The 21,870-nt window shown below is 40.7% G+C and overlaps 1 protein-coding gene across 6 annotated transcripts in view; it reads left to right on the top strand.

Moving 5' to 3' along the window:
- unc80 (unc-80 homolog (C. elegans)) overlaps positions 1-21,870 on the top strand; it is a 333,697-nt gene that overhangs the window by 230,267 nt on the left and 81,560 nt on the right. For all 6 annotated transcript variants that reach the window (XM_076297160.1, XM_076297158.1, XM_076297161.1 and 3 more), the window contains 3 exons: positions 10,447-10,548; positions 11,940-12,120; positions 21,132-21,397. In XM_076297160.1, the coding sequence (XP_076153275.1) occupies positions 10,447-10,548; positions 11,940-12,120; positions 21,132-21,397 (549 nt within the window). The remainder of the gene's footprint in view (positions 1-10,446; positions 10,549-11,939; positions 12,121-21,131; positions 21,398-21,870) is intronic.

Here is a 21,870-nt window from a genome sequence, read left to right as displayed (position 1 = left end):
CAAACAGTGTGATGAATGGCCATCACGTAAAGCATATGTCAACAGCAAATAGCTAACGTTTACGTTAGCCTAACTTACTTATTGTTGACGTTGACCCGACACGTTCATAAGTTAGACTATAGACTGATAAGGACATCCATCAAACTAAAAGGGTTCGTTCTTCGATGTCTTCAAATTATTTCGAATAACCTGCCATCTCTTCCGTGTGTATCCTGTTGCGTTCAGTTCTCTTCCCTGCTGTTCCGGCAACAACGTTTCACACGAGATTTACGCCACATCCCAGAGAGATCTGTTTTCCCAAGATGTCGTTGGCGTCCGTCTGTATATGTGAACGAGACGTGAACGGTACTGTTTTTCTTTTTAATAAACTGCCTGTAGACTTACACAGTTCTCAATGCTTCGGTTTACATGTAGATACCCTCATTATGCTACCATGTGAGTTTGTTGCTATTTGGAGCCTTGGTAGCGATTTATTTTTACTCTACGTTCAGTTCAAGCATCGTTGTTTGGTGGGTCAGGTGACGAGCCGTCGAATCACAGCACAGCACCCAGAATGCATTGCAACACACCGTCATGAAGAGACTCATTAGGCTTGTTTGAGATCGACTGAGTCTGACTTTGTCTGGCTTTCTACGTAAACGTGATCTTCAGAGGCTAGCCGGGAGGAGCTACAACAGAGGGCAGCACATCCCGGACAGACAGGCTACAGTCTGCCTGACGTGACTCGCGGGAGACATCGCGGGAGATATCGCGGAATTTTGTTTGCAATAAACACAGCAGAACTTTCATTCTTACTCATTAAAATGAGCATGATGACTGACGAAATAAATTCTTATGATGTAGTTTCAATAAACCACTGTTGTCATACAGTTAACAGGCCTGCATTGTAGCACATACATTCAATATAAAGTGTTTCCCCTATATGTGTGTCTATCTATTTAACCAACAGCAGAAAATAACAGAATATCCAAATGTTTTCAGTAGGCTAGCCTACCATTGTTGCAGAAATCACGTTTAAGAAGGCATCCCTTCGATTTCTGTTTATTTTCGCATATTCCAACATAAGGAAGCAGCATGAGACTCCCGTCAAAATCGTCATGAGGACATTCCTCCCAAATGGCCCTATCACGTCTTTGAACTGACGTCATGAGGGCGTGTTTTAGCTCTTGCAGCTCGTGGAAGGCAACTACGAGATCTGTCTGCAGGCTAAGACTCCCGCGATATTTTAAGGTCATGTGACATGGTGTCACGGTGGTAAGTCCCTCCCCGGCTGACAGAAGTCGGACAGAATTTCTAACCAGCAAGCATTGCGTCCATCCCAGTATGCATTGTGTTCAACCCAGCATGCATCACATCAAGTCAGATCTGCACAGATCTGCCTCAAGTCGAACAAGCCTATTGTTAGGTCGGCTTTAAATGGCATACAGAACCTATAGTAATTTAACGTTGTCTGTAAGCTCCACAGATCGTGGCAAGACAATTGAATTGATTGTGGACTTCTTGCAAATGATGAGTAACTTAACTTGAATAGTAGTGATGTGTGGATGTGTATAACATCTGAATGAATGTGTATTTCTCAATGTTATAATCTATACAATTGTATACATGACTAAGTTTGAATGGAGCTAGCTGGGCATTGAACTGGGCTGAATGGACTGCGAAAAAAATAAATATTTTTTTAAATAACCTGTATGAACATGGATTCACTTTTAAAAAAAGATGACCTTTACACTTGGTGCTGGCAAGGCATTGAACTGGGCTGAATGGATTTGGATAATGTATATATATATTTTAATGACCTGTATGAACATGGATTGGCTTTAAAAAAAGATGGCAGAGCGCAATCTTTTTTTACATGACTTTTACAACTGGTGCTGGCAAGGCATTGAACTGGGCTTCAGACAGCCCAGCCCAGCCCAGCCCATTAGCCAGCTGCCAGGTGTCTTAGAACTCTGCCAGGTGCAAGCTTAAGCAATTAGAGCTGTGATGTCATAATCCTGAACATTCCACCATTCATTTCAATGGGGCCCAAAAACGCCGAAAAATGGGAATAACACGAAAACGACAAGGTCCAGCGACACGAAAGTAACAAGCAAGCTACACCGGTTTGAGCCTGAATTTTTGGAGTTCGAACCGCGTCGATAGCTCAAACGGTCTAGGAGCAGTAGTTCGTACAAAAAGTGGGTGAAAATGAATAATAAATAAGAAAACTTCAGAAGAACAATAGTGGGCTTGCTGGATCAAACCCACTAATAATAAGTAAACTTAAGAAGAACAATAGTGGGCTTGCTGGATCAAACCCACTAATAAATAAAGTAAACTTAAGAAGAACAATAGTGGGCTTGCTGGATCAAACCCACTAATAAATAAATAAATAAAGTAAACTTAAGAAGAACAATAGTGGGCTTTCTCTTGTTCTTTATACTTTCACTTTGGATATATTTAACCATTTGCCCCACCAGAGGGTGGAGCTCTTTCAATTTCCGTGTTTTCATTTAAGTAGCTTCTCACTTGTAAGTATCTATAAAAATGACTTCTTGGGAGGTGATGTTTACTGGCTATAGTGTCAAAAGAGACAAACCCTAGATCATCATACATGTGGTAATATCTTGTAATACCTTTACTTTCCCATATCTTAAAGGTATTGTCCAATTTATTTGGAATGAAATTTGGGTCCTTTTGTATTTTTCTCAAGGAAATCCAATCCTCATCTTTAACTTTCATTACTTTACATAATCTTCTCACTATTTTAATTGTATTAATTACAGTAAAATTATTTAGTTTAATTTTACTTAAAGGGACCCAGGTGTTACATTTTTCGTAGTTACAATGATATAAATTTTCCAAATCATTAGGTATATTCAGAGCCGTATAAAGGTATGTATGTAAATGTATATGGCTCTGGGTATATTCACTCCCAAATACTTCACTTTGGTCAAGCCCCACTTTATTGAAAACATTGCTTAGTTGGCAACCAATATCCATTGCTTCAGTTTTACTTGAGTTTAATTCATATCCTGACAAGGCACTGTAGTTTGTTATATCCTCCATTAATATTGATAAAGATTTACATACTTCTGTTAAATAAATAATTACATTGTCTGCATATAAAGCAATTTTATGTTCTTTATCCCGTATGAGTAGGCCTTTTATCTTTGTATTTTGTCTTATATTTTCTGCCAGTGGTTCTATACATAAGGCAAATAATTGTGGTGATAACGGGTCCCCTTGTTTGGTTCCCCTTTTTACTGGACATTTTTGTGAATACTCGATCAAATGCCTTTTCTGCATCTAGCATTAATGCTAGCATTGGAATTTTTATTCTTCGAGCGTGATCTACAATTAAGTGTTCTCTGAATAGTATCCCCAAGAAGACGATCTTTGGCAATATTTCTGATAGTCTATTTGCAATGGTTGCTGTAAAAATCTTTTGGTCCACATTTAGCAGTAATAATGGTCTATAGGATGAACAATTTTCAGGGTCTTTCCCTTCTTTATGAATAACTGATATCACTGCCAAGTTCCAGGTCGTCGGCCAGACCCCCGTTTGTGGTATTTCGTTACATAAAATGGGTAGTATTATGAACTTAAAATCTTTGTAAAATCATACATAAACTCCATCACTACCGGGACTCCTTCCAGTCTTACTTTTATGAATGAACTTTCTACGTCATCTCTGCACTCAATCCTATTGCTGATAGCTCAATAGGTAAAGAGTCAGAACTTGGATCCAGAGGCCCGGGTTCAATCGATAATAGCACGTGGACTGGCATACCTGTAAATAACAGAGACTGATGATGGACTACCTTAGTGTCATCCATGAATCATCTCTGTTTTTTATTCTTAGGTCATCAAGTTAATTCATTTAGTGGTATAAACTGATAAATGAATGATTTTGAACTTTTGTCTTATACATGTCATTAAATGTGCAGGTGAAACAGGTGTGTACTCTATTTTTATTGACGACTTTTTGCATGTCGTCAGCTCTGTGGCTCAATGTGTTAAGGCTCATGGTACTGTATGTCCACCTCTCATTTTCAGTCACCTATCCAAAAGGTCGTTGCTGCAAGTTGACTTTTTTACTTTTATTTTTCACAAGTTTACTGAACAATTGTACATAGCACAACAGTGCAGCCATGTACATAAATATACATACAGCACAATATACGTACACAAATATCCTATACCCACCCCCACCCTCCCCAATCCCCATACATCCTCATCCTCATAACCTATCTGTACAAGTTTATATTTGGAGTAAAGTGAACCTGCATCTTGCCGCCCTCAATCAAAAAGAAAAATTAGGGTATACCCGACATACATGCAAAAACATGATACATAAAAAGAGGCATAAATTAAAAAAAAATAATACAAAGTAACACAAATAATAATAATTAAATATAGGTAAGTCATTTAGTTATCCTCAAGGTAGCCCTACCCCTCTTCCCAGTCTACTACAGAAACCTCATCAAAATAGTCCACGAAAGACCCCCAGGTGGAATAGAATTCTCCCACGTTTCCTCTGAGAGAGTATTTTGTCTTTTCTAACTTTAAATGATACATGACGTCTTTAAGCCATCTAGTGTGGGATGGAGATTTTGGGCCTTTCCAGTTCAGCAGGATAAGGCGTCGGGCTAGTAAGCTTGCAAATGTCACCACTGTGTGAGATCTTCCTGACCACAGGAGGTGGGAGTTATCAGGCTTGGTCCCAAATATGACTGTGACTGGATGGATTTCAATAGCAATGCCTAGCAATGCCTAAAGCAATGCCTAATGCCATTTGAATGCCAGGCTCTGAAAGCTAACTCAAGCTTTGAGGGTGTAAACAAGTGCTAATGCAGTAGTGGTGCCCTGAATGAGATGCCATGTAAATTAAAATGTTTTCTAAATTGTGCCCAAATCTTTAGAGTGTGAGTGACAACTGGATTGTTAATCTTCATCTTTGTAGACTTCAATTGTGCGGAGGCAAGGGAGTAGGCTGAAGTGAAATTGTTTTCCATCCTGACCCAACTTGGTGCCTTATCTCCCTGACTGGGTGCCCTCAATCCTAGTGCTTTCTGGATATTGCATGCCCAATAGTAATGTAGAAGGTTTGGCAAGACCACCCCCCCCCCCCTCCCTTTTCGGTCTTTGCAGATAAGGCTTCTTGATCCTGGGATGTTTACCAGCCCAAATGAATTTTGGCATGGCCTTGTCCAGATCTTTGAATTTGTTCAAGGGGGCAAGTTGACTTTTTAATCATGTATTTTCTGCTTAAGACATTTACAAATGTGGTTGTATGGTGGTTAGAAGTGTTCATATCAACCACAAACCTTTTTATAAATATTAATTTGCACATAAATAACTCAACATGAAGATCCCCGGAACTATGCTTCAACTATGCTACAACCACAAGTTAAGAGGTGTAGTTCAAACTACATAACTTTGCAACAGTGTTTAGATAGATAGATAGATAGATAGATAGATACTTTATTGATCCCCAAGGGGAAATTCAAGGGTCTCAGTAGCATATAGACATCACACACAACATGCACTTACAGCAGAAATGGTAAACATAAGTATAAGTATAAACTTATAACTAAACTCCACTGTACAATAAAGACAGTAGAAGATAAGAAAGATAAGAAAACTAACAAAACTAAATACTAAATACACTATATAAATTAAATTTAGAAAGTCCAATGTGCTTGAGGGTGATCGAGGATTAGACGCTTAGGTGCTAAAGGGAGTGAGTGTCATGGTGAAGGTGCAAAAAGTAGTCCAACCATAGTCCTTTATTTATGTGTGCATGGCAAGGTGCTCAAGAGAGTGAGTGTCATGGTGAAGGTGCAAAAAGTAGTCCAACATTAGTCCAACAGTGCAAGAATAAGGTCTAGAGACCAGCATAAATAATATGGACAAATAGGAGAGTAAAGTATAATGTAGACAAGATAAAATAAAAAACTATGTCAGTGCAAGAACAGGTTGAGGTAATAGGGTTATAGCCATTCATTCATTCAGTAATGTAGCAGAAGCCTGACCGCAGCCATTGATCATGTGTGCTAATATAGCATGAAAAACAGTGTAGCAGTAAAACAGTAGTGAAAACATTAGGCTGTGTACAACAGTAGTAAAACAGTAGTAAAGCATTAGTGGGCAGTCAGTACTCAAACATGGAGAGGGTGGAGAGGCAGACAGACTAAGCAGAGAAGTCTATCTCTCCTCTTCCCTTTAGTGAGGCATTGAACCATTCAATGGCCCTGGGGACAAATGACTTCCTCAGCCTTTCAGTTGTGCATGGCAGTGAGCAAAGTCTCCAGCTGATCAAGCTCTTTTGCTTTTTGATAGTGCTGTAAAGTGGATGACATTCATTGTCCAAGATGTTGATCAGTTTGTTTAGGGTCCTTTTGTCAGATATTGAAGTGATGCACTCCAGTTCAGCTCCCACTACAGAGCCAGCCTTCCTTATCAGCCTGTCAAGTCGCCCAACATCCTTCTTCTTTGTGCTTCCTCCCCAGCATACCACTGCATAGAAGAGGGCGCTGGCCACAACAGACTGGTAGAACCTCCTGAGGAGCTTGCTGCACACATTGAAGGACCGCAGCCTCCTCAGGAAGTACAGCCTGCTCTGTCCTTTCTTGTAGAGTGCATCAGTGTTGGCTGACCAGTCCAGTTTATTGTCCAGGTGGAGACCCAGATACTTGTAGGTGCTTACCACCTCCACATTGACCCCATCATTGGAGACTGGTAGCAGAGCGGGCTTAGACCTGCGGAAATCCACCACCATCTCCTTGGTCTTTGAAATGTTGAGTTGAAGGTGATTGAGTTTGCACCAATGCACAAAGTCCTCCACCAGGCTCTTGTACTCCTCCTCTTGCTCGTCCCTGATACACCCCACAATTGCAGTATCATCAGAAAACTTCTGCATGTGGCATGACTCGGTGTTGTAGCAGAAGTCAGATGTGTACAGGGTGAACAGGACTGGAGAGAGCACAGTTCCCTGTGGCGCTCCTGTGCTGCTGATCACAGTGTCAGAGAGACAGTTCTTCAGTCTGACGAACTGTGGTCGCTCGGTCAGGTAATCTGTAATCCAGGTTACCAGGTGAGCGCCCACACCCATCTGCAAGAGCTTGTCTCCCAGTCTGAGGGGTTGGATGGTGTTAAAAGCACTTGAGAAATCAAAGAACATGATTCTCACAGCACTTTTCCCCTTGTCTAGGTGAGAATGTGTCCTGTGTAAAAGATAAGTGATGGCATCGTCCACACCCACTTTCTCCTGGTATGCAAACTGTAACGGGTTTAGTGCATGGCGTACCTGGGGTCTAAGCATACCTAAGACCAGTCGCTCCATTGTTTTCATCACATGTGATGTTAGAGCGACAGGCCTGAAGTCATTAAGCTCACTGGGGTGTGGTTTCTTGGGGACGGGGGTGAGACATGATGTCTTCCACAGTGTTGGAACTTGTCCGAGACATAGACTCCAGTTGAAGATGTGCTTCAGTGGCTCCCCCAGTTCAGCAGCACAGGCCTTGAGCAGCCTTGGACACAGTCTGTCAGGCCCGGCTGCCTTACGAGGATGAAGTTTTTTTAAAAGATAACTTACTTGATCAGCTGTAATGATGGGGGGGATGAGGGTGAGGAGGAGGAGGGGTGCTTCTGAGAGGGTTGTCGTGTGGATAGAGACTGATGGCCGTTGGCTGAAGCCATTGTTGCCGCACTACTCATGGTCACCATGTGGGGGAGAGGTGCGATAGCCTGATCAGCAGTGATGATCGAGGGGGGGAGGGGAAGGGAGGGGGGCAGCATCTGGGGTCTGTGTGTCTGATGGCTGTTGACTGAGGTCTTTGTCACCTCGTTGTTTGTGGTCGCCATGTGGGGGAGGGGTGCAATATCCAGTGATGGTGGGGCTGAGTGTTGCACTGGTAATGAGGTGGGCTGGGGGATGGGCAATCAAACCTGTTGTAAAAGTGGTTCAGCTGGTTCGCCCTGTCCAGGTCTCCCTCCATAGAGCTGCTGCTCTTCTTAAGGCCAGTGATAGATTTCATACAGTCCCACACCTCCTTCATGTTGTTTTCTTGCAACTTCTGTTCCATCTTCCTTCTGTAGTCCTCCTTAGCCTCTCTGCTTATTCTTGAGTTCCCCCTGTACTCGCCTCAGCTCTGCCATGTCCCCCTCCTTAAACGCCATCTTTTTCCTATTGAGAAGGGTCTTGACATTACTGGTTATCCAAGGCTTTACAAACATTCGTTGGAACAATGGTTTTGGGAAACACTTTGTTTGTCTGTCACTGTCACTTAACGATGCATCGGACTATGTAAGTTGCATCACCATAGTTAGCAACTATCCTTTTGGGGAACATATTCCTGATTGGTTAGGTCTATCCAATTGTGTACAGAGATTTTTCCCTGTATCAGTTGAAACATGCCCCATAATCAAATCCATAAGAATTTTGATATCTGATAAGATTTGAATCTGATAACAATTTGAGTTTGGCTATGCCAGGCAAATATCGGTGAAATGCAATTGACTGGCACTAAAAACAGGCATTAATTGCTATTAAAGTGTATATGTCTGGTTAAAAAACATTTTTGACAAATGAAGGGACATGAAGCAAGATAATAGTGAGTAGTGATTTTTCTTTAAAAATCAACTTTAAATACACTGAACAATATTTACAGTTATTTTTATAATTGAATTTTCTTTTACACTGATAAGGCCAAAAATGTCCTCTATGACATACCAGTGGTTCATAAGCATGAGCCTGACTGGCAGGGAGAAAGTAAAGACGAATAGGCTACAAAATTTAGGTAAATCATGGCCATCAGTGAGATTGATTAGGGGTGTGAGTAGGATCGGATGACTATTAGTAGGCCTATGTATCATGGCTTCAAAATGGCAGTTGTCATTTTCCATCACACAGGCTTTCATATACAAGTTAAGTAGAATCAGTAAGCAAATTAATAGTCTGTCTATAGCTAACATTAGTTGATAAGCAGATGGATATATAAAGAGCAAATGTGTGGTAGCCCATATACACTGATGGTTTTATAGTCAGGTCTCTAAAGCAGGAAGCATATATGTGGTTGGCTGAACACAGACTAATGAGTTGCTTACTGATTCTATAGGCTATATAATGTATATGCGATGGCAAGTGACACAACTGGCATTTTCAAGCATTGCTACTTACCCATATCCTCTTCATCACATTTTAAGATCAATAATGGTTGCCAGTAAAGAAACAATGTATCAGGATATGTTTATGTCAGGCAGGTAGTAGACTCTAGCATGACATACTGGAATGAAGTCATGTTTTTGGCCTCATCAGTGTAAAAAACCTACTGTATGATCCCTTATCCCATGTGTTTTAATTGACCAACTTTGCTGGACTCCCTCTTATGAAGTCATCATTGTGTCTGGAATGTTTCCTGGAATGTTCATAAATTCAGTTATAAAAATAAGTAAGGGATAATGTATAGAACGCCGGTCATTATGGGGAAAATAAGTCCCGACAGGGCGAACTGGACCCCGACGCGCCAGTTCGTTTCGTCGTGGCTTTTGCTGAGAAACAAATAGTTCGCAACACGCGCTGAACTTGAATCAAACATTCTTTAGAACAGTGGTTCTTAACTGGTGGGTCGGGACCCAAAAGTGGGTCGCGGAACCATTCTGGGTGGGTCGCGGAGCTTGTGGTTAAAAAAAAAGAAGAAATCGCCCATTTCAAATAGACTTAAATTGAGACGAAATGGTGCAGAATCCACAGTGTGCGATGTTCACAATTGCTGGAACATGAGTGAAAATACCTCATAATAAAGTACACCTGTCAAAGACAGACCTGTCAAGTACTTTAAGGTGACATCAGGAGTTGGAGACTTCACAAATGCAATGCCAAACAGCATGTTCCAAACAAATAGGCCTACAGGCACTTCGCCTTTCTTAGCATGTAGCTCACCAAATCTGTTGTCTTGAACGCTATAAAATATGGGTCGTGACTTCATGAACATAGGAAATTGTGGGTCCCAAAGCCAGACCAGTTAAGAACCACTGCTTTAGAACACATCTGATCAACCGTCTGCTTTCACTTTTGAATAAAGTTCTAATGCAAGAAGTGACCGGACTACTTGCGGAGTGATATGATCAGCAGCACAAAACCCGTTGCCATTGACAGTGGTAATTATATGTTTGCAGCGGTAATTACATGAATTTATTTTACTGTAGAACGTTGGGAAATCCCATTCAAGTCAATGGAGCATTCTACTAGCATTGTGAAGAGTCGTATAATAACTGTAAATATTGTTCTATTGTATTTAAAGTTGATTTTTCAAGAAACATCACTACTCACTACTATCTTGCTTCATGTGCCTTCATTTGTCAAAAATGTTTTTTAACCTGACATATGCACTTTAAGATCAATCCTTTTATAGTTATCTCTTATCCTGGATTGTCAGATCTCATGTTTCCTCTTTCCAGACTTATGTGAGAGACATTTACCCCTTCAGAAGATCTGTATCCCCTCAACTCAACCTGGTACACATGCTGCCAGAGAAAGGACAAGAGCTAATTCAGAAGCAGGTTTGTGTAGTCATTTGTTTGCAATACATGCTTTTCTGTCTTCAGACCCCCTTTCTATCACTACTTAGATATATTGGCAAAATGTATTGTGTTTCAGATACATAATTTAACCTTAATTAATAGTACTGATATTATGCACCTACACCTGGTGCAACATGGTGCCAAGCAAGCTCCTTGCAAGTGTCTTTGCTCAGACCAACACAGTTGTCATTTTCCTGTCCAATGCACATGTTATTTGTTAAATTCCTTAAATGCAGGCTAGAATCTCCTTTGCAATAGATCTACCTGTAACCTACTTAACCCACCTTCTCTCTGTCACTCTGTATGTGGCTTTGAAGAATGTAACCAAAAACAAAACAAAAAACAAATTATCCTGTTCCAGAGAGAAAACACTATTTTATATCACATCTGCTCACTCAGTGTTCTACAGACGCCTTATAGGCTAAATTTAGTCAATAGTGCCAATTAGTGCCAATTAATGTAGAGGGCACTATATACTGAAAATGTGATGTCTTGACCCTTAACCCTTAAAATGTTTTTACAGCATGTTTTGCAGTATTTTGCATTACTGTGTTTTGCATTTGCAAAGGAAACATAGCCAGACCTATTATTCTGCCATTCCAATCATGCAATGAATTCCCTCGAAAATAATAATGTTGATCAAATAATATTGTTGATCGATCATGTACAATTGGATCCTCTGTGTGTATCATGATCAAGTAGCAGATTAATTGGTACACGCAGCATTCATTATTAGTGGGCCATAGTCCCATAGAATGATAGCTAGGCCATTACAAGCCTGTGCTCTTGGCAACTATGCACTATCATGGACACACTGCTATTTCAATTTCTATTTAATTTCAATTTCAATTTAATTTCACTTTTAGAGCGCCAAAACATGACACGTCTCATGGCGCTTTACAGAGTGTTAAACATTTCATATTTCACAAACTATTTCACACATCTATCACTGTTTTCAGTAGTTTTCTCAACACACATTGTAATTTTGCAGGAAAATGTTTTGTGACCTTATTGTAAAACTATTTTAAGTACTGTTTGACAAAGTGACTATGTGTCATTACACTCACACTGTGTGCTAGAAGTTGTGGGCACTAATGGAAGAATAAGATGAGTTGCATCGCTAAATGTTAAACCTGGTTGTCAGTGTCACCAAGTTACCATGTGAGACATCTTTATTCTTTACATTACTGTACCTTGCTTTGACGTTCCCACACAATACACACACACATTTTGTAGTGATCTACATTTCCTACTAGTTGGTAATCTACATTTTTATTATTAATGTAAACGCAACAAATATTAGTACACTAAAGGTTAGAGACAGACATATTATATTGTAACAAATGTATTTCAATTTGTATAAATTGCAGGTGTTCACCCGTAAGCTGGAGGAGGTTGGACGTGTTCTTTTCCTCATCTCCTTAACACAGCACATGCCTGCCACTCACAAGCAGTCACATGTGTCCCTTCTGCAAGAAGACCTGCTGCGTCTTCCCTCATTTCCCAGGACTGCTATCAATGCTGAATTCTCCCTTTTCAACGAGTCACAGGGTACACAGCTATGCAAACCACACGCATGCACACTGGAAAACATATTCTTATAGTTAAAAGAACCGTATGTAAGAAATGTACTTTGCTGAGTAATTTGTTAGCTAGACAATTAGCGAAATGCTAGTGGTTGGCTGTGTTGAACATGGGAAGTGCCTGGGAAGCTGAATAGGCTAAACATAACAAACCAGCGAGTCACAAGCCTAGAGCGCCCTCTCGTGGCTGTAGACGGTAATGTTACCTTGGTTCATGCAGAGATTCATGTCAGTCAGCAGGAATTAACATTTAACAACATGTTGAATTATATATATTTTGATATATAAGTCGCACCTTCGCAAACCAGCCAAACTATGAAAACAAGTGTGACTTATAGTCCGGAAAATACGGTAATCAGCCCTTAGCAACAAGTCCCAGGCAACAACTCATCCGCAGGATGAATATCCTTAGGATTTTTATACAGTTATTCGAACATTATTGGGTTAATTGTTGCTCTTTTCAGACTATGCTTAACCCTTTGTCAGTCAATAGTGAAAGTAAATAACTAAGTGTAAAACTGTTTTGTTGTTGCCTATGAGACCACGGTGAACTTAGTTTCAATTTGGATGAGTTCAAATAATAGGCGAGTGCAGATGCATGTAGGCTATACTCTGCTAGTCACACACATTTTAGTAAAGTAAGGTTTAGTGGAATCCTGGTGTTGCATACACTGTCTCGTGTTCAAGCAGATTCCTTCAGATGTGCTGACTGTCAATATACCAATGCACTGATTGATGTTGCAATCCTTACTCTTAAATGGCATGACGGATGTCACTCTCATAGGTTTAATAAATGTTACACTCATGACTGATTAAGACACATAAGAAGAACCCTTGTGAACAATAAGCCTGGTGTCTGGTGAACGTATTACGCCGTCAAGATAGTGATTTAGGATTGTTTGGATCCTTGTTTGTCCCTGTCTCTCTCTCAACGGACATGCTCCTCGGCATGCATGTTTAATCCAAACATTCACAATCATGCAAGCAAATACTGTTGTTGCTAAATTGCTATTAAATCTGGTTAGCATTATTAGCCTGTTGCCCAAATTTGTTTAAAACTGTTGCATTCAAGTTGACTGCTAAGTTCTTACCATTTTAATAAATACCGATGTAAATGGAAAAGTATTTTTCCAGACTCAAAAGGGCCTGACCCAAGGTAGCCTATTTGGCTATGTTTGTTTACAATATTTCCAGGCTTCAACCATTGCTGCAAAGAAAGCGCAAATACTGAGTTTTTCTATGCGCAGAAAGCGAACGCTGTGCTTTGCCATATTGCATGGCATTTACTAAGCTTCACTTCGGTTACACTTTACTTGACAGTATCGACATAAGAGTGACATGACACTGTCATGAACGTGTCATGAACAAGTCAAAAACGTTTATGACATAACACTTCTGTTATTAAGTGTCATTCTGTTTTTGTCAACAAGTAAGGGTTAGGATTAGGGTTAGGTTTCAGGTTAGAGTTAGGGTTAGAGGTTAGGGTTAGGGTTCATGTGTTCATGACCGTGTCATGTCACTCTTATGTTGATAAGACAGCGTCACTTCATTTCGTAAACAGCACTGATCACCACCCTTCCCCGCCCCTCAGTTGCGCAGTTGAGTAGTTAACCAATTGCGACATTAAAAACAATCAAAGTTTAGCGATCATACATGATACTAAGATGTCAACGAGCAGCAACATACAGAGAGCATACAGAGAAGGCCTAGTAGTTCTACTAATCCACTTAAAAAATACTATTTACTGCACGTAGACTAGGGCTATGATTTAATACCCTAGTCTAGCAGATTGGGAAGTGTTCACTGAAAGTGAAAATACAATATTGGAAAGGCAAACAAAAGTTAAGGTTGCTTTTGACATACAGTAGTACAATGAAGAAAACTCATGCTCTGAATACTGATTCAGATGTCTCTAAAAGTTTTAAAAAATTGGATTACACCTGCTTTTAACAGGTGCAAGTTTTTCACCGCAAAACAGACGTGCACTGTTTTCATACACGGAATACCTAATCAAGTCAAGTCAAGTCAAGTCAAGTTTATTTATATAGCGCATTTCATACACAGAGGTCATTCAATGTGCTTTACATAAACAAAACCAAACAATAATAACAAATAAAAGCATAGAAAGGCAATATAGTCAAAGAATAGTTAAAAGGTAAAGATCATAATAAAAAGAAAACATAAAACACAATGTAGAATAATTTAAAAATAAAGAATAATTAGTAAGCAAAAACAAAGGCAAAAGTTGTAAAAAAAAGTAATAAAAGACAAGGTAGAATAATTATCAAGGCAGATTCAGAATTTGTAACTCGGCAGTTAGCAGAAAGCATCTGAGAACAGTTTGGTCTTAAGTCTAGATTTAAAACTGGCAGTTGGGGCCTTTTTGATGTCATCCGAAACTTGGTTCCACAGCTGAGCCGCATAGCAGCTAAAAGCTGCTTCACCATGTTTAGTTCTAACAGTAGGTTTTACTAGCAGGTTTTTCACCTGGGACCTGAGAGGACGAGAAGGTGTGTACTGCTGAAACATGTATGACAGGTATTTAGGTCCTGCTCCATTTACTGATTTATAAACAAGCAATAGTGCTTTAAAGTCAATTCTGTGACTTACTGGAAGCCAGTGCAAGGACTTAAGAATTGGAGTAATGTGGTCAGTTCTTTTAGTTTTTGTTAGAATCCTAGCTGCTGCATTTTGTATCACCTGAAGCTGTTTAATAGTCTTTTTAGGAAGGCCTATTAACAGTCCATTGCCGTAATCAACCCTGCTGGAGATAAATGCATGAATGAGTTTTTCTAAGTCATATTTTAAGTATAGTATAGTATTTTAAGTATATATACTCTTTTGATCCCGTGAGGGAAATTTGGTCTCTGCATTTATCCCAATCCGTGAATTAGTGAAACACACACAGCACACAGTGTACACACAGTGAGGTGAAACACACACTAATCCCGGCGCAGTGAGCTGCCTGCATCAACAGCGGCGCTCGGGGAGCAGTGAGGGGTTAGGTGCCTTGCTCAAGGGCACTTCAGCCGTGCCTACGGTCGGGGTTCGAACCGGCAACCCTCCGGTTACAGGTCCGAGGTGCTAACCAGTAGGCCACGGCTGCCCCAATTTTGACATCAGCCCTCTGAGTTTGGCAATATTTTTGTGGTGGTAAAAAGCTGATTTAGTTATCGCTTTCATGTGGCTGTTAAAATTTAGATCACTGTCAATTAATACACCAAGATTTTTAACTGTATCCTTTGCCTTCAACCCTTTTGTGTCAAGGAGAGTGGCAACCCTAAGTCTTTCATCCTTTTTACCAAATATAATTACTTCAGTTTTTACTTTGTTCAGCTGAAGAAAATTTTGAGACATCCAGGTGTTGATTTGTTCTATACACTGACACATAGACTCAAGAGGACCATAGTCGTTTGGTGACAGAGCTAAGTAAATTTGTGTGTCATCTGCATAGCTATGATATGAAATCAAATTATTTTGGATGATTTGTCCAAGTGGGAGTATAGAGGTTGAATAATAGTGGCCCCAAGATCGACCCCTGGGGAACACCACAGGTCAAGGACGTTGGTGTTGAGGTACAGTTTCCGATGGCAACAAAGAAGCTCCTTTCTTAATCAATCGCTTTTAGCACTTCTCCTCCCCTGTGTTTGTGTGATACTCCCACTTTCCCCTGACCCTCCTATGAATGCATATGCATGACACGGAAAATACGCAAATAGCGCTTCCCGCTTCCCACGTCAGGCAGTCTGCGATTTTTCCTCAGTGCGGCCTGTTTGTACATCGCCATGTTTTTACGTGCATGTTGAGAATCAAATACTCCTGAAATGGGCGCAAAAACGTTAGTACATCTGGTCCAGAGTCTAATTTAACTTAATAATATCTGCATAATGTGTGTGGTCATGAATTAATACAGAAAAACATATTTTATTTATTTTTATAGACCCCTTCAATGTTTGTAATCACCCAGAGCCTAGGTTGGGTGCACGCGCATCATGGGGTCAGAAAAATGGTGCAGCTAAGAGACTGTTCGTTTTTTTTATTTAAGGGGCTACCGGAGGAGTTTTGGGATCTTTAATCAAAATAGACTTGACCCTCCCTTGCCAGCAATACATTTTTCTATGACCCTCCAAAATGGTTGGGAAAAAAGGTATGACCCTCTTCAACAATTTATTGATTCCTTCTGTACTGCTTTGCAATTGGCAAAGATGTACAGATAGCCGCTGTTTTTTTACAATCATGCTATACATGACTTAACCTTTGCTTTCTCATCTTACACATCACACTCCACCAAGATGGTGGCCATTTCAGTAGATTTACTCACTAACATTGTGGAAACACAATAAGCACACTTCCTGCATTACTGCATTACTTCAAATACTAAGTTACGCCTCTAGTAAACTAATATTCACATGAAATAAAACAATAAAACATTGAGACCATTCAACAAAGCACACTGGGTAATAACAAATTCAACACATGAACTGGTTGCTATGGACCCGTCACTAGGCTTCTTCAGTCATTGTGTATTCTAGCATTGGTAAAGCTGCCGAAGCTGAACATTATTCAAAACTCCATTTCTCAGACGAGCGTCAGTTGGGAGCTTGCATGCTACAACTCCTTCGTTCTCAAATGCCTTAAAAAGGCTATCGTTTGCACAATTTCACAAATAATCATCGGGACTGAAACATACCAACTTTTTCCGGGTTTATCACGTATTTTAACTTTTTTTTCCCGCTGTCTTCCCGTTTTGTTTTCCTGTAAAATGTCCAACATTTTAATACTCTCATAACATTAGCCCTGCCATCTGTACTGTTGTCCTGTTGCTACCCCCTTGCCCCTTCCAAGATTCATTGGCGCTTGCATAGTGTATGGCCATAGGCCTACGCACTGTGCGTACCAGCATACCATCAGGCTAGTCAGCTACGAGTAGAGAAAGAATCTATTAGTATATTCACTCCAAGTTGGCTTACCATAACTTCCCAACTCTGCACTGTAGACCATAAACTGCATAACAGGAGGCTATTTATATTTTTCTGTAAAATAACAAAATGCATTTGTTGATGCAGAATGCAGAATGCCCTAGGCTACATGGAACGCAACACATTTTGTTTGCGCAAGAGAGAGAATGAATACTATATTTTTTTGCAAACAACAAAAACAGAAAGGATGGAGACAGCAAAGCTAGAGATGGACAGTAACAAGGTCAATTGGTAGGCTATGCTTGTCAAAACGTTAGGAGGAGCTGGATGTGTGAATGAATGAAGCACAATTATGCTTTACTAATCTTAAAGCATGCACATTGTTTAAAGTCACACAGTGGTAAACTAAAAGTAAACCAAAGGTAAATAGCGTTTTTAGGGCTGTATAAAGTTGACCAAATGAATATAGGCTGTTAGGCGTGAATAAAGTACTTTGTTAGTTACATTATTAGGTGACCAATGCACAAACTTGCAATTGCGAAACGACGAATAGGCCTACTGCAACCCTTCCAACGTTGGGGGACAAATTTTGACCTTTTCCTTTATTTAGGGTGAGAAACCTGAGAAATCTCCCTTATTTTCAATGCTCAATGTTGACAGCTATGGACCGAAAGGATATTTGAAGAGTAGGCCTACATAATGGCGCCAGAAATCACATTCGCTTTAGAATCTTTGCTAGTGCCTAGAGGACCCTCAGTCTCTCCACTGGAAAGCCACAGCGCGAGGTCTTTATTTTACTCCCTACACTGCAAGAAAGAAGGATATGAAGGATAAATGTGGAGAGCAGATGGGTAGGGCCTAAAGTGTGAAGACTGAGACTGAGCGCTACTAGAAAAATATGCACCAAACAAGCCACTTTATTACATACCATACAATTGACTTTTTGTGTCTCACTGAGACTTGGCAGCAAAGCAACGACTTCTTCCATCTGAAACAGGCTGTTCCGTCTGGATATGTTTACATCTGCAAGCCACGCTCTTCCGGGAGAGGGGGCGGTCTCGCCCTGCTCTATCGCGAGAACGTCAAGTTGACACCGCTCACTTTGCCTGATCAATCCTCTTTTGAACTGCTGGCTGTCAAACTCCAAGGATCTACACCTACCATTGTTGCGGTATTGTACAGACCTCTTAAACCATCAAGTGTGTTTTTTTCTGAACTTTCAACTGCCCTCACTGAACTTAATGCAATGTCTCCTAACATTTTTTTGGTGGGTGATTTTAATTTACACATGGATAATTCTACTAAAACATGCACAAAAGACTTTATGGACATGCTTGATTGCTTTAACATCACTCAATACATTGACTTTCCAACTCAGAACAAAGGCCATATTTTAGATCTGGTCTGTTGTTCTGGTATAACACCTACCAATTTCAGTACTGCTGAATTACCCATATCAGACCACAAAGTTGTGCTATTTCACACCTATCTGTCCATCAGGAAATCCAAAGTTCAGCGTGTCATGTCATATCGCAACATAAAAAAGGTAGTGCCAGAGGAACTTACTTCACTAGTTACCTCCTATCCTTGCCCTTCTCCCAATGCTTCAGTAGTGGATCTGGTTGGCAATTACAACAACTGCATGTCTGCAGCACTCAACAGTCTTGCCCCCTTAAAGACACGGACCGTTTCGTTTATGCACTCCGCACCTTGGTTCACTCCTGAACTACGCCAAATGAAGTCAATGGGTCGGCGCCTGGAGTGACTATCAAAAAAGACTGGTCTTGCTGTCCACCAAGGGATGTACTCGGAGCACATTCTTCAGTACAAAAAAGCACTCTCTGCTGCAAAGAGCTCATACTATGCAAGGATTATCAATGAGGGAGAAGGAAACAGCAGGGCTCTCTTTTCCACTGTGAATGGCCTCCTCAAGCCACCTGATAGTACCATCTATCAGAATGCATCTGTTGAACGCTGCTCAGCCTTCTTGAACTTTTTTCACACAAAAATTGAGGCAATCCATCAGCAATTAGAGTGTTCAATTACTAAGCTGAAACAACCATGCTCCTTGATTGAGTTGGGCTCACCTACAATAAATGCACTCAGTGAATTCAGTCTCCCTGCTGAAAGTTACATCTCTGGTCTCATCAACAAGTGCAACTCCTCCACCTGTCAGTTGGACCCTGTTCCGACAAGCCTGGTCAAGATGTGCCTACCATCCATCATCTCAATGATAACATCAATAATTAACACCTCGCTCATCACTGGTCAAATCCCTCCTTCATTGAAGACTGCTATTGTCAAACCAACCCTGAAAAAACTTGGGCTGAACCATGATGACCTCAACAACTACCGACCCATCTCCAATTTACCATTCATTTCAAAAATTATGGAGAGGGTGGTGGCATCTCAACTCCAGGATCATTTGAAGGACAATGATCTGTTTGAGCCATTTCAGTCTGGATTTCGACCAAAGCACAGCACAGAGACTGCCTTGGTGAAGGTAAAAAAATGACCTCCTCTGCACAGCTGATGCTGGACTCATTTCCATCCAAATCCTCCATGACCTGAGTGCAGCTTTTGACACTATGTCCCATCAGCTGCTTCTGGAGCGTCTTACCAACATTGGAGTGCAGGGCAGTGTCCATCAATGGTTCACCTCCTATCTCTCTGGCAGGACACAGCTTGTCCAGATTTTGGACCACAAGTCGGAGAGTGCTGCTGTCACAAAGGGAGTGCCACAGAGGTCTGTTCTGGGGCCCCTGCTCTTCATCATCTACCTCCTCCCACTGGGAAATATCCCGAGGCAACATGGTGTTCAGTTTCACTGCTATGCTGATGACACCCAGCTTTATATGTCCACCAAACCGACTGCCTCCCTTCCTCCTGCTGCGATGACTGCCTGTCTGCATGATATAAATCTGTGGATGACTAACAACTACCTGAAACTGAACAGTAACAAGACTGAATTACTTGTTGTTAGCTCAAAAACAACGCTGGCAAAGATGGAAAACAGACTGATAGTATATTTTTACTACCATATTTCTCTTGAGACTTAATCAGGACGATGCAGATCAGAATCCAGGCTTTATTCTTTTCAATGAGGGGCCAGTGGCCCCTCAAGGGAGAGAGGTACATGTTTGGGTCACCCCATTATTGGTTTCACCAGATTCTCAGTATTCTCTTCTAACTTCTCTGACTAACAGAGACCATATTTAAAGTTACACACAAAGAGAGGGAGTGACCTCTAGGTCCAACCCAGTTTGAATATGCAAGGTAAAGGTGTGGTGTATGGGGGATGTGGCCTTTTGGGTGACATCTGGCCAGCTTCTATTGTCTTTTAATTAAAACTACCCCCTTTCCTGGGAAGTCCTTCAGAGGCTTGGACACATGCGGTTCTACAAACATCAACATTTCACACCTGGTGATAGGCAAGGGGCTATAGACAGGCTTTCACTGAATTCAAGGATAAAACAAAGGATGCTTGCACACGGAACAAAGACACACACACAGGGTACACATGGGTACAAAATGACAAATGACCATAAGAACTACACAGTATTCAAGTCATAAAGACTTGAATCATTAAACCATTCACATAAAATTATCATACAGAAATATTCCCTTCAACACTCTTTTGCACTATTATATTGACTGTCTACTGTATGCACAATTGCACAATTTCAAACCAAAATTTGCTGCTCTTATTTCTTCATTGTATGTGCCTTCTTATTTACTTTTTATATTGTTTACTTGAATGTTATGTTTGTCTGTGGACCTAATTGGTAAAATATGTCTTGTCTCCACCGTGGGATAGTGGGAAACGTAATTTCGATCTCTTTGTATGTCTTGACATGTGAAGAAATTGACAATAAAGCAGACTTTGACTTTGACTTTGACAAGTAAGCCGGTGGCACTGACAAGTGTATGCGTGTGCGTGTGTGTGTGTGTGAGTGAGTGAGTGAGTGAGTGAGTGAGTGTGTGTGTGTGTGTGTGTGTGTGTGTGCGTGTGTGTGTGTAACAACTGCATTTCAATGGATTTTAATGTGTTTGTGTGCAGGCAAAGAACTGTTTGGCTTGGACACTCTTCACAAGATGCTGTGGATTAAGCTCTTGGAGGAAATGTTTTTGGGCATGCCCAGTGAACACCCGTGGGGAGATGAGATGATGCTGTTCTTGAATGTTTTGAATGGTGCACTGCTACTACACCCAGAAGACAGCGCCCTCCTCAGGCAGTACACCGCCACAGCAATCAACACAGCTGTACACTTCAACCATCTCTTTTCTCTCAGTGGATACCAGTGGATTTTGCCAACAATTCTGCAGGTGAAGCTTAGTAGGCGCACTGGAAGCTGTTTTAAGTAGGGGGGTGCTGCAAACTGACTAAAATATGTGACATCATTATGTTGTTATTAGGTTTAGGTCTATGTTTTTACTGTAGAGCACACTGTAGCCTGCATTGTGGCCCGACAAAATGTGCTTATGCATTAAACATCAACCTGAACCCGACCCACAAATTGCTATGATTGCTATGACAAATTGCTACTATAAGAAACATGATTTCGACCATATCACAGAGTAACCATGATAAATTATCGATTAAATTACAAGTCGTTGAGGAAGGCTAACAAATACAATTCAGAGCGTTATTTAACTCATTGGCTGCCAGTCATTTTCAGTGCAGAGAGCCCCATACTGCCAAGCGTTTTACAGCATTTTGACTGATTTTCCAAGACCCACAGAACAGTGAGTTCTTTGACTGTAAACATTGAAACTACCAAAAGAGTAGACTCTTTGTT

The sequence above is a fragment of the Alosa pseudoharengus genome, unplaced genomic scaffold (genome assembly GCF_046254945.1).
Source record: "Alosa pseudoharengus isolate Yale_2024_CS ecotype anadromous, Long Island Sound unplaced genomic scaffold, YU_APseudo_1.1 YU_APseudo_1.1_scf_20, whole genome shotgun sequence".
Taxonomy (NCBI): Eukaryota; Metazoa; Chordata; class Actinopteri; order Clupeiformes; family Clupeidae; genus Alosa; species Alosa pseudoharengus.
Note: the sequence above shows the minus strand (reverse complement) of the source record. Positions and strands in the feature narration are given on the sequence as shown.